The 14,468-nt window shown below is 38.8% G+C and overlaps 1 protein-coding gene across 3 annotated transcripts in view; it reads right to left on the reverse strand.

The window, feature by feature from the left end:
- RTN4 (reticulon 4) overlaps positions 1–13,801 on the reverse strand; it is a 74,502-nt gene extending 60,701 nt beyond the window's left edge. For all 3 annotated transcript variants that reach the window (XM_045549611.1, XM_045549614.1, XM_045549613.1), the window contains exon 1: positions 12,967–13,801. In XM_045549611.1, coding sequence (XP_045405567.1) covers positions 12,967–13,522 — 556 coding nt within the window. In that variant the 5' untranslated portion in view covers positions 13,523–13,801. The remainder of the gene's footprint in view (positions 1–12,966) is intronic.
- Positions 13,802–14,468: the final 667 nt, after the last annotated feature.

Raw genomic sequence — 14,468 nt, forward strand, 5'->3', positions numbered from 1 at the left:
ATTCAAACTGAAGCACAGCAGGGGGCAAAAAGGCGGGGGGTGGGTTGGGGTGGGGAATGAACTGTGACCTAAGAAACAATCAAGCAGTTAAAATATCTGTAATTGTAGTCCCCACAAAAAAACCAATGGTGAATGAAGCCAGAAAAAACCCTAAAGATAAAATGGCCTGAAATTTGACAAAAGTTGGTATTTTGAAAACCAACAGACCCAAGAAGCTCAATGAACTCCAAAGAAAGATAAACACAACACCACAAAAAGGCATGCCACAGAGGTCAAACTGAAAACCAAAGATACAGAAACAACCTTGAAAACAATAGGCAAACAACAGTAAGAATGACCTGACCTCTCATAGGAAATGATGTAATCCAAAAAGTAATGGACTGCCTTTAAAGTGATGAAAAAACTGACAGTCTAGAATTATACACAGTCAATCCTCATTATTCACTGATTATTTGCGAATTCACCTACTCACTAAATTTGTAACCTCAAAATCAATACTTGAAGCACTTACAAGGGCATGGGCATGTGCAGAGTGGACAAACATTTGGGTCATCCAAAGTGCACATTCCCCGGCTGAGGTGGAACAAGACAACCCTATTACCTTCTTGTTTCTGCTCACACACTGTAAACAAGTGTCCTTTTGTTTTTCTCATTTTTGTGTTTTGTTGGTGATTTCCCTATTTAAAGTGGTCCCTAAGCACAGTGCTGATGTGCTATCTAGTGTTCTTAGCCACAAGGCTATGATGTGCCTTATAGATATGATGTGCCTTATAGATAAAATACATGTATTAAATAAGCTTCCTTCAGGCATGAATCACAGTGCTGTTGGCTCTGAGTTCAGTGTTAATGGATCAATACATATTAAATAAGGTGTTTTTATTTTTTAAACTGATATATATACTTATATGTATTTTGGGGGTACGTGTAATATTCTGATACCTGTATACATTGTGTAATGATCAAATCAGGGTAACTGGGATATCCATCACCTCAAACATTTATCTTTTCTTGTGTTGGGAACATTACAACTCTTCTATTTTAAATATACAATAAATTACTGTTAACCACAATTTCCCTACTGCACTACGGAATACTAGAACTTATTCTTTCTATCTAACTATACTTTTGTACCCCAGGTGTCTTTAAATAGAAACATATATAAAACAAGGTTATGTATTCATTGGTTAGCAAAAATATTATAACCAGAGGTTTGCAGGGACCTACTCTGTATTCCCCCTAGGAGCAATGATTCAGTATTTGCTAATTCATTGTTTTCAGTGACTATATAGAATATAAGTACAGCAAATATCAAGAATTGACTGATTCATCAAAAGTATCCAAAAAATTAAAGATAAATAAAGATATTTTCAGATAAACGAGATGAAAACAAAAGCTCAAAGAATTTGACACTGAGATCTGCACTATAAGAAATGTTGATTGGGGTGGGGCAAGGGTAATATACGTAACCTAAACTTCTGTACCCCCATAATATGCTGAAATTTAAAAAAAATGTTAAATGAAGTTCTTCAGAATGAAAGAAAATGATACCAGATGGAAACTTAATCTTCATGAAGGAATGAAAAATGGCCTAGGTGGTAAATATGTAGGTAGATATATTTTAAAAGACTTTTCTCATTTCTTAATTTCTTTAAATAATTGATTTTCTGAAGCACACATAATTATAATATATAATAATTATAACACATGTAGAAGCAAAACTTATCATAATAAAAGTACAAAGGATGAAAGGAGCATATGGAAGTATAATGTTCCATTACATGTGAAACATGTAAAGTGGTATAATACTTATGGTAGATTTTGATAAATTGAGAGTGTATTCTGTAATCCCTAGAGCAACCTCTTAAAAAATAAAGAGGTAAAGCTAAAACTTCAACAGAGGAGATAAATCTGAATATTAAAAAATACTCAACTGATCTAAAGGGAAAAGGATATAATGGAACAAAAAGCAGATGGGAGAAAGAAAAAAGACGGAACCTTATATTAATGATTACATTGAATATAAATGGTCTCAGTTAAAAGGCAGAGGTTTTCAGACTGGATGAAAATCCTACTATGTGCTGTGCTCACAAACACATTTTAACGATAAAGACACAGACAAGTAAAAGAACGTAAAAAGAATAGATCATCTAAGCCCTTATCCTACAAAATCTGGAGTGGCTATATTAATGTGAAACGTAGTAGAGTCAAAGACAAGGCATATTACCAGAGATAAAGAAGGGCATTTGATAATGACAGCATAACACATCACATAATATAGATATAACACTAAGTAGATACACCACCACTAAAAGTGTATGTGAGACACATAAAGCAAAAACTAAAGAGAGACCAATTCACAAATTTTAGTTAAAAATTTTAACACAATTTTCAGTAGATAAAATAAGACACACACACATACACACAATCAGTGAGGATACAAATGATTCAGGCCATGCTATCAATGAACTAAACCTAACTGACTTTTTATAGAACACAGTTACAACCGACAATATAATATACATTCTTCTCAAGTACATACAGAATCCCCAAGATAAACCATTTACTGGACAATAAAACAATCTCAATAAATCTAAAAGGATTGAAATCATGCAGTGTACGTTCCTTGACCACAACGGATTCGACTAAAATCAATTAACACAAAAACAGGAAAATCCTCAAGTGTTTGGAAATTAAACTACAAAATTCTAAATAATCCATCAATCAAAGAAAATAAAGGGAAACTTAAAGAATATTCTAAATCAAATGATAATAAAAATTTGTGGAATGCAGGTAATGCAATGCTTAGAAATTTATAGCTCTAAATGCCTTTTTAAAAAGGCTTAAAATAAAATGTTAAAGCTTTCACTTTAAGAAACTAGAAAGAGAACAAGTAAAACCCAAACAAGAAGAAAATAAGTAATAAAAATAAAAGCAGAAACCAATAATATTAGAAAATATACAACAGAGAAAAACCAACAAAACCAAAAGTTGGTTCCTTGAAACAATCAACAGAATTGACAATCCCCTAAAACAACCAAGGGAAAAAAAGAGAAAGAAAGAAATATTGGAAAGAGTAAAGAGAATGTATTGGAAATAAAAGAGGGACTCTCACAATAGGTCATAAAAACATAAGACGATTAACAAATTTATGGCAATAAATTAGACAACTTAGATGAGTGGACAACTTCCTTTAGGTCCACTTATTAAGATGAAATGAAAAAATTTCTTAACACCCAGTCATCAACATGAACTAGACAAATTCCTTGGAAGACACAAATTACCAAAACAGACACAAGCAGAAACTGAAAATCAAAAGAGCCCTAGTGACTTAAAAAAATACATACTTGTAATTTAAAACCTCCACAAAGAAAACTCGAAGCACGGATGGCTTCGCCGGTGAATTCTACAAACCTACATTCTATAAAACTGTGGTCCCCAACCCCTGGGTTATGGTTGGTCTGCCAGGAACCAGGGTGCACAGCAGGAGGAGAGTGGCTAGTGAGGAAGCGAAGCCCCACCTGCACCTACAGCTGCTCCCTCCATCATTGGCATCATCGCCTGAGCCCCGCCCCCATCAGAGTAGCAGTGGCATCGCTCTTTTGAGTGAGAATCCCACTGCAAAATGTGCTTGGCAAGGAGCCAGGTTGGGTGCTCCACATGAGAATCCAACTCCTAATGATCTGAGGTGGACGTGAGGCTGATCCCGACTGCCCCTCCTCATGGAAAAACTGTCTTCCACCAAACGGGTTCCTCGTGTCAAAAGGGTTGGGGACCGCTGCTATAAAACATCTAATGGTTAGTATCAACCTTACAAAAACTCTTTCTGCATATAAAGGAAAAGCAAACACTTTCCAAAACTTTTCATGGATTTATGCATTCATACCAAAACCAAAGATATTACAAGAAAATAAATATACATGACAATATCCCTCACAACAATACATGCAAAACAATTTTTAACAAAATATTACCAAATTGAATCCAGCTATTCATAAAAAGTATAATGATCACCAAATGGGGTTTTATCACAGGAATGCAAAGTTAGTTCAACATTCAAAATCAAATACTTAAATTTACCATATTAACAACATCCTACAAAAGAAAAGTCTTACCATCTCAATAGATGCCAAAAAAGCATCTGACAAAATTCAGTACCCATAATCACAAAAATTCTCAGAAAATTGGGAATAGAAGGAAATTTTCTCAACCTAAGGGTCGGTATATCTAGGAAAATTATGCAGCTAACATCATAAAGACTAAATTCACTCAAGATTCAGAACAAAACAAGGAATCTACTAGATTTCTCACACCATGTCTATAGGATAAAGTTCTGAAGGGAAAGTAAAACTATCTTAACTTACAGACAACAGGATTGTGTAGTTAGAAAATCCTAAGGATTAAATAAAGCAAACACACAAAACCTAACAAAGCTACTGGTGAATTTATCAAAAATGCAGGACAGATGCAAAGGCAGTATACAAAACTCAACTTTATTTCCTTGAAAGACAGAAATTACCAAAACTGACATAAGCAGAAACTGAAAATCAGAATAGCCCTAGTGACTTAAAGAAAGTATACATGTAATTTAAAACCTCCATAAAGAAAACTCCAAGCACATATAGTAGCAAGTAACAAATGAAAATTTTGTTTAAATATCACTTACAATAGCAACAAAAACCATAAAATACTTAGGCGTAAATTTAACAAGAGATGTACAAAACCTCTATATTGAAAACTACAAAACACTGCTGAGAGAAATTATAAATGTTCTAAACAATAGAGAGATATATCATGTTCATGGTTTGGAAGATTTAATATTGTTGAGTGTCAGGAAAATTGTTCTCTGAGTTTGTTTTTTTATGCATCTTAGGAGCAAAGGGACTCTGCTTTGTTCCCATCTTTTCAAAAATGTTTGTATTGCAAACAGCCTTGGAAAACAGAGACAGTGTCTTCCTCTTGAACAACAGGCAGGCATGCTTATTATGTGGTATAAAATACTGAGTTTCCCTAAGCTTAAAATTCGTCTCATATAATAAAACCCATTGCAGGTACAGATGTCACTTGGCCCTCTTAGTGTTGCTCTGTGGGAAATGGGGCTCAGAGAACCAGCACAAGAAAATGATATTCTGGGTACTGTCACTGCTGTAAGTAATGAAGTCCTCTGTCTCTGACTCAGACGTCTTATATCTCCTGCCAGCATCCATGAAACTATGGCAAGCTAATTTGTCAGCTTATAAATACAGCAAAATCTATAATTCTAAGATATCAATTCTCCCTGTATTGGTCTAGAGACTAAATGCAATTCCAGTCAAATTCACAGCAGGCATTTTATAGAAATGAACAAGCTGATTCTAAATTTTACACAGAAATATGGCCGGGCGAGGTGGCTCACGCCTGTAATCCTAGCACTCTGGGAGGCCGAGGCGGGTGGATTGTTTGAGCTCAGGAGTTCGAGACCAGCCTGAGCAAGAGACCAGCCTGAGCAAGAGCGAGACCTCGTCTCTACTAAAAATAGAAAGAAATTATCTGGCCAACTAAAAATATATATATAGAAAAAATTAGCTGGGCATGGTGGCACATGCCTGTAGTCCCAGCTACTTGGGAGGCTGAGGCAGGAGGATTGTTTAAGCCCAGGAGTTTGAGGTTGCTGTTAGCTAGGCTGACGCCACGGCACTCACTCTAGCCCGGGCAACAAAGCAAGACTCTGTCTAAAAAAAAAAAAAAATTTATACAGAAATACTATGACCTAAAAGAGGCAAAACAATTTTGAAAAAGAGAACCAAATTTGTAGTCACACTACTTGATTTCAAGACTTACTGTAGAGCTATAGTAATCAAAACAATCTGCTATTGGTATCAGGACAGATAAGTAGGTCAATACAACAAAAGATAAATATAAATAGACACATTTCATATGGTCAACTGATTTCTGACAAAGACACTGAAGCAATTCAGTAGACAGAGAAAAGTATTATCAAAAAATTCTGCTGGGAAAGCTGGATATATAAATACGGAAAAAATAAATCTGGATCTGTATCTCATATCCATTGAAAAAATTAATTTAAGATGGATCACAGACTCAAATATAAAAGGTAAAATGATAAAGCTTCTAGAAAAAAACATAGAATGTCTTCACAATCTTGGGAGTAGGCAAAGATGTCTTAGCACACAGAAAGCATTAACCATAGAAGAAAAAAATGATAATTTTCTTTGAAGTTAAAAACTTGTACTCATAAAAAGAAACCATCAATAAAATAGGCAAGCTACAGACTGGGAGAATATATTCACAACATATTTATCTGACAAAAGATTTGTATCCAGAATATATATACACCTCCTCCAAATCAGTAAGAAAAAAAGATAGATGAAAAAAAAGATAGATAAAAAAAGATATACAACCCAATTTAAGAAAGGACAAATTACTTGAACAGACACTTCACAAAAGAAAATATACATAGAAAACATGTAAAAGTCCTCTAATTCATTAGTCATTAGGGAGATCTGAATTAAAATCACAGTGAGAAACAACTACATACACATTAAAATGGTTAAAATTAAAAAGACTACTCTCTGCGCTGGGAGCACTTCTCCTGCCACAGCCCCTCATCCCTTGGGGAAAAAAAAAATCAAAAAAATTAAAAACACTAATAATATCAAATGCTAATGAGAATGTAGAGACATCAGAATTGTCATTCATTGCTGGTGGAAATGGAATCACTTTGGAGAACAATTTGGCAATTTCTTATAAAAAAAAATACATACCTACCTGGGCATAACCTCATCTCTTAAAAAAAAAAAAGAAAGAAAAAGAATTGGCCAGGTATGATGGCACACCTGTAGTCCTAGCTACTAGGGAGGCTGAGCTGGGATGATCACTGGAGCCCAGGAGTTCAAGGCTGCAGTGACCTGATTGTGCCACTGCACTCTAACCTGGGTGACTGAGAAGAAAGAGACCCTGTCTCAAAAAAAAAAAAGAAAAAGGAAAAAATATATTGTACATATATGGAATTCTCTGCAGCTATTTTTGTGTAAAATAAAGTGGAAAGGGTATATATAGGTATAAATAAATATTATTCACAGATACTTAAGAAACTACTAACAGGGTGGATCTACAGAAAACAACTTGGGGAATCTGTGTAACAGGTAGGAAGTTATGTTTTTCTGTCTATTCTTTTGGTATTGTTTGGAATTTTTAACGTTGTATATGTAAACAAATATTTTAACTGATAAGATTTGGGATTTTTATAGATAAAAAATATAGTAATTCTAGAATTATACAGAATATTAAGATCAGCATTGACCTATAGTATCTTATTCATCCAACAAATAACTATTTACCCCATCTAAGGCACTAGGCTCAGTAATGCAGATACAATGTCATGTAGTCCTTTTCCTCAAGGTAAAAAGGTAGTAGAGCTCCTTTCCTCAAGAACTATACAGTCTGGTGGAGGACAGAAATGAGTAAACATACCATTACCATATATACAGTATGATATACACTACAGTGAAGTAAGAATTGAATGTTATGGGAACACATGAAAAAAGCAACTTAAAATAATCATCATTCCAAGAAACATAAAAACCAGCAGCTTAAATGTGAAATTATCAACTGCTCCTTTGGGGTTAGAAAGCATTAGTCTGAGAAAACCTTAGCCTCAGCAAAGCAGAGTCTCGCTATTTTGCATGGTTATGTCCTTCCTACACTAGCTAGCCACAAAGGTTACATTCATCCATTTAAGCACTAGTGATAAACTAGAGTTCTGCCATTACAGTTCCCATCACTCATGCTGTCACCCCCAGAGGGACCTTCTAGAGTCTACATTGAGAAACAGGAACAAAACATCTTAAAGAATGTACCATAAGTATAGTATATCTGCAACATTTACTTCTATTTAATAAGCGGTTCCAGGGAAGAACCAAGAAATATCATCCATTTGGTTGACACTTTTATCCTGGGTTAGCAAAGGACCTTTAAAATGTATCATTTAAATTAGGGCCTTGAATTTAAGTATTTCAAATAAATACTGTATTATATTTACTTCAATATAGTAGTATTTCAAACAAATTGCTTTAAGGTGTATTAGGAAAGTAACTACATATAAAACAAAGACAATTAATGAATAATAGATAATATGCTCCTTTTTAGAAATGTTTTTATAATATAGCAATCTTCTAAGTTCACAGTGATATAGCACTAAAAGAGCATGTTTTCTAAACATTATTCCATTTAGTTATTTGCCAAAAGTTGGAGATTTGAGGGAGTTTGCAAATTAACTAAAAAGACCATAAATTTGACACTCAGTTTCCTAGGAACCAATCTGAAACATAATTCACCTAATCTGTAAGGAGCATACCACTTATTTCCAACTTTTTAAAATCAGAAATGACTTAATAAGAAAAAGTATTCACAGTGATAAAAATGAAAGGAAAGTGAGGAATGGACAGGGCATGTCATTCTTGGGAATGTCACATCAAGAACTTGGACTTTATATTAAGAACTGATACTTAAGATTTAAACTATAAATCACTAAAAAATCTTTTGAAATTTTTAATATATGCTCATATGCCAATATAAATAATCATATAATAAATGGCTTTACAATATAAGATTAATAATTTTTAGGCCCCAAGCCATAACCTATACTTACGAGCAATATTCAATTCTTTACAAACTTTCATGTCAATTAACAGTTTTGACAGTCTCTGAAATTGGTTTAATAAACACTAATATTCTTTTCTTTGTGTTTACATCCATAGCCTCCAAGTCCTATCAATTCTTCTTTCATAAAGCCTATCTGTAACCTAACTGTAGAGATTCAGAACCAATTAAAGAAATCACGATTCCTGTAGTCTTTATATTCCTCCCTTCTGTTCCACTTTCACTGAATGAACTAGCAATAAGCCAGTTCAGGCCCTACTCACCTCTCTCAGAACTACTGTAAAAGCTTTCTACATAGTTCACCAGTTTTTCTTTTCAACCTATCTTGAATTTTGCCACTAATTTTCTAACACTGCTTTCATGATGCCTTGCCTCAGAGTTCAATAATCTTCATAGGCTTCCCAATGCCTAAAGCAGTAATTTGTGAGAAGTGAAAAATAATGAAATAACTTTATATTTAGAAATAAAAGTTAATAAAAAACATTTTTGGTTTCATAATATAAATTACCAAAAGCAAGGGCAACTGTGAATGCCAGAGCATGGATTAAAAGGAAGATGATAAAAACCAAATTCCTTAATTTGGCATGCAATATCCTTCAGAATCCACATCTACCACACATTTTGTCTTAATGAACACTGGTTTAGAACATGTTTAGAGACTAGCTGAAAGTCACCATTAATGATAATATCTGCAATTCTCTCAAATCAATTTCTGTCCAGAGTTTCCCCGTGCATATACTCAAAAGCCTAACTTAATCAACCACCAAACCAAATGTTTCTCCATGAAAAACGGCCATCAAGTGAAAGATTTCAGTCTTACTTCACAGTTAATGCATTGCAATGGAGGTGCCTCAGGCACAATAGAAAATGGCAAAATTACAACTTACCAATTGATGAAAATCAGAGTTTACTCAAAAATGTAAATGGCAATGTTAAATACCCAAGTGTCAGTGATCTATAAACTCTCTTCCAGGTAGGCTGGTCTATGTCTCTAACCATGCTCTGCACATTTCTTACCTTTTCTTTACTCACATCAGTCCTCTCAGTCTCACTGAATCTTCAAAACTTATTTTAGCTCCAAAATCACAACATAATTATTTAAAGTGCATATTTCTAAAATAAACAACATATTTTTTAAAAAGCCAAACTTTTTTACCTGGCCTGTTAGAGACCCCAAATGATCTGAGTGTAGCCCACCTCTCCACTCTCACCTTATACCACTCTCCCACTAGTTTTTCCTCACTAGTTTTACAAGATTCTTAAACATGCATAGAGAGCTCATTCCTGCCTCCAGGCTTTTGCCCTAGGAATTTCTTGGAAATTTTTGATCTCTGCAGCTCAAATCTCACCTTTCTCAGAAAGGCCTTTCTTAGTGCCCCCTCCACCTAAAAAAGCCCCCCACTCATCCAATCATTCTGTATGTCATAGTCCTGTTTATTTTCCTCATAACATCACTATTCTGAGTTCTTTATTTGTGCTTATCTGTACTCTTCACATAGGAAGCACACATGTCTTGCTTATTGCCAAACCCTTACAGCCTAGAACAGTGCCTGTTCCTTGATAGATTATCAATAATGGGTTGAATTAATGAACAAACTCTTCAGTGTATTAAGAAATCTAGACACACTAAAATGGGTTAACTATCCATAATCATAATCACAATGTTCTTATGCTTATTAAAAGAACTAAAGTTTCCAAATAGTTATCATCAATACAGAATTAGGGGACTATGTAAAAACAAGAGACCCTGAATAGGCAATATTCTTTCTCCTTTGCCTTCTAAACTTAGTATTCCAACAGTCAAGATTCCAACAGATGCTGTTACCCTCTAAATCCCCAATGTTCAAAGAAAGGAACTCTTCCCTTTGTTCTTATGCAGTATTATGTCAACATGCTTTTGTCAGTCATTAAATTTCCTGTTTAAAATTTTCTTATTACATTGTTTTTCTCTCTCCCTTTAGTCTCCCTCAAATATCTTTTTCATATGGAAAAAGTAAAGACTGAATTACTCCTCATCTTCTAAGATCTTTAGTGTAGTGATGAGTGTTTTGAGTAGTGCCTGGGAGTACGTCAATATCAAACAATATTCAGAAGGATCACAATTGGCTTATTTTCCCCATTGTGGATGAATGAATTGAGAAACTATTGCGTGATCTCAGACTGATTTTCTTTTTCTAGGAAATGAGCCACCTCTAAAATCCTACAAGGATATTAAGATTTCTCAGCAGACAGTTATATCACTTGATTCTTGACTTTTTATACATAAAGAAAGGTCCTACTGCTAACAGGACACTTTCTGTCCCAGAAGTAACAAGTATTTATAAATGCATCTAATAAATGCATTCTCAATCTCTTACAAATTTGATTTTTTCCCTTCCACAATAATTTCCCAAGATGAAAAGGGCAATAAAACAATGTTCCTAATAATAATAACATACAATCAAGGACATATATGAATGAAAGGATTTCAAAACTATTTTACAGACCATACATACTTTCATGCCTCGCTTAATGACAGGGATATGTTCTGAGAACAGTATCGTTAGGCGATTTTGTCCTTGTGCATCACAGAGTGCACTTACACAAACCTAGATGGTACAGCCTACTATACACCTAGGCTATATGGTACAGCCAATCGCTCCTAGGCTACAAACCTGTACAGCATGTTACTGTACCAAATACTGCAGGCAATTGTAACACAAGTGTTAAGTTATTTATGTCCTAAGTATTTAGCATAAAAGATAAAAAATGATAAACCTATATAGGGTTCTTTGTGATGAATAGAGCTTGCAGGACTGGTAGTTGCTCTGGGTGAGTCAGTGAGTGAATGTGAAGGCCTAAGATGTTACTGTACACTACTGTAGACCTTATAAACACTACACATAAGCTATACTGAATTTATTTTTAAAATTTTTCTTTCTTCAATAAATCAATCTTAGCTTTCTGTAATTTTTTTTACTTTATAAACTTTTTAATTTTCTTTAACTTTTAGACTTTTTTGTAATAACATTTAGCTTAAAACACAAATACATTATACAGCAATATAAAAATATTTTCTTTCTTTATATTCGTACTCTGTAAGTTTTTTAAATTTTTTACGTTTTAAACTTTTCTGTTAAAAATTAAGAAACACACACATTCGCCTAGCCTACACAGGGTCAGGATCAAGACGTCACTAGGCAGTAGGAATTTTTCAGCTCCATGATAATCTTATGGTACCACCGTCCTATATGCAGGGCATCTTTGACCCAAATGTCCTTATGCGGAACATGACTGTATTTTGTCTCCGTTAACCCAAAACATATAACTTCTAAAAACAGTATTTCTAACCATTATATAAAAACAATTTGTCTGTCTCAAAACAATACATTATATCTCAAGGTAAATCTGCCAAGAGTTCAATTAGCCAACTGGTGGCAAGGAATCCACAAGTTTTCCTTTCTTTAAGGATGTCATCCATTTTGCCTTTTCTTTTTTTCCCTAAGATTCAATTACGATGCCTGCATTAAAAGGCTGAACCAGCGTACACTAACAGTTAGCAATTCCTCTACCCTGGTGGAACTGCGCCCCCTCGGAACACAATGCGTAGATTCCATTTCCCTGGCTGGGTTTAGCTGGTAGGGAGTCGCCACATCACACCCCGGTGACCTGGGCGGTGGCAGGACTTCACCAGAACTCTCCCCTTGCCAATTCTCCACGCACCACACCACTGGAGGCGCTCTCCCTTCACTGCAGATGGGTCATTGTGGACGTTTTCCACTCGGCCAGCTCCCCACAAACGCAAAAGGAGGGGGGAGGGTGAAGCACAAGGGGGCCACCCACGCCAGGGAGCGGGTGAGGAAGGGGCCCCGGAGGTGAATGCAGGTAAACAGACCCGCAGCGAAGCTGCACCTTTTCCCAAAGAGCAACCCAGGGGGTAGACAAAAGCCCCTCCTAGAAAGATTAAAGTGCCAAGGCCTTTCCATCCTCACCCCAAAGCCAAGGCAGCCCAATGAATCCACAACGCTAGTTCCTTGGTACGCATCAGCTCTTACTAGGGACGGGTGCCTAACTTCCGAGACGCAGTGGAATGGAGACCAGAAGCAAGAACGCTGAGGGCCCGGTGCACGTGCTCCCCGACACCCAGACAGACAATGAAGAACAAGCCCAGGCTTCCGCGGCTGCCCCACCCTTCTCCCAGCGCCTCCCACCAGCCGAGGCGCCATAGCCCCCACAGCGGCAGACAAAGCCCCCGGGGCCTTGCCGGAGGCATTTGGGGCTGCACACAAAAGAGGGAGGGGCGCGAGGGGCGGAGGGCGCGGCACTCACCCACTGAGCCCGAGGAGCCCCTGCGCTTGGGCGCGGCCGGTGTGGAGGGGGGCGCGGCGGGGGCCGGGGCGGGCGGGGTCCACGCGGGCTCGGCCTGGGGGCTCACGCCGGCCGGGGGAGGGGGGGGAGGCCGGGCCGGAGGCTCGTCGTCCTCGGGCAGCTTGGAGGGCGAGACTGCGGCAGCAGACGGTAGGGATGGCGCGGACACCGTCGACGGCACGGGGCTCGGGTCCCAAGACGCCAGCCGCTCCGGGGCGGCAGGGGGCGCGGCCGGCAGGGGCCCCCGGGGCGCCGGGGGCACGAAGTCATTTCCGAAGTCCTGCATGGGCGCGCCGGCGGCAGGGGCGGGGGCCACCGGGGCCGCAGACAGCCCGGCGGCGGGCTTCCTCTCCAGCACCTCCAGCTCCTCCAAGTCTTCGTCTTCGTCCTCCTCCTCTTCCTCCTCCTCTTCTTCCTCGTCCTCGGGTTCCCTCACGAACTGGTACTTGAACGCGGGCTGAGGCCGGGGCGGGCTGTCCGAGGACGAGACCAGAGGCGACTGGTCCAGGTCTTCCATGGCGGGCGGGTCGGAGATGATGCTGCAGCTGCTGCCACCGACTGAGCCGCTTCTTCTCAGAGCCGCGGGCGGTTGTGGGGGTTGCGGAGGCCGGAGAGGGGCCGGGCCGACCGAGAGAAGGACCTGCTGTGGCGAAGGTTCCCGGAACAATGAGACTGCTCCTCCTGCCTCAGCGCCCGTGATGCGCCACCCGCCGCGTACCCACTTGCCGCCGCCGCCGCCCAGACGAGCAAAGGAGTGGGGCCAGCGGACTCTCCGCCCAGTTTGGCGTGACTCACCCTCCCCGCTGGGAGGGCAGGGACTGGCGCGGGAGGGAGAGAGCCAATCGGCTACAGGATAGAGAAGATGGGCAACCAGCCCGGCCAACGGAAAGGGAGGGAGCTTGAGGTGGGCGGGGCTCACTGCACTTCCTCTCTCTTACCGGCTGGGATTGGGCTTGGTGGGCGAGGTTTGGATCTGGGCGCTCCACCCTCCACTTTGGGTGAGACGAGAGTTGGGGTGGGGTCTTCGCCTTGCCCGCAGCTGGAGGTTATTCTGTCACTAGCTTCCTGCGAAAGGGGGCGAGAGCTGGCCAGGAGGGGTCCGGGAGGTTCCCGGCGCGCCACCGGAAGGGCGTTATTCTGGGGTTCTGGGGGTGGAAACTTTCCTCCAGGGAAAGGAAAACAACAGACTGGAGAAAGGTACTAATGGGACTGTGAAGTAGGCCCGAAGGATTTTTATAAGATTTTTGAAATAAAAGGTTATATTTTTTCACTTAAATTCCCAAACCACATCACTACTACCACTACCCTAAAAGAAAAAAAAATTTTTTTTGACAGTTTTAGTCTCATTCCCCATCTAAACTGCAGACCCTGGAATTAGTAGGCAAAACAGCTGTGCTAGATTACCTGGGGATCTGGGGCCAATCGTCTGAAAAGCCTGCTGTTCTTCCAAACAGGGTTTGGGG

Source organism: Lemur catta, chromosome 4 (genome assembly GCF_020740605.2).
Source record: "Lemur catta isolate mLemCat1 chromosome 4, mLemCat1.pri, whole genome shotgun sequence".
NCBI classification, from domain to species: Eukaryota; Metazoa; Chordata; class Mammalia; order Primates; family Lemuridae; genus Lemur; species Lemur catta.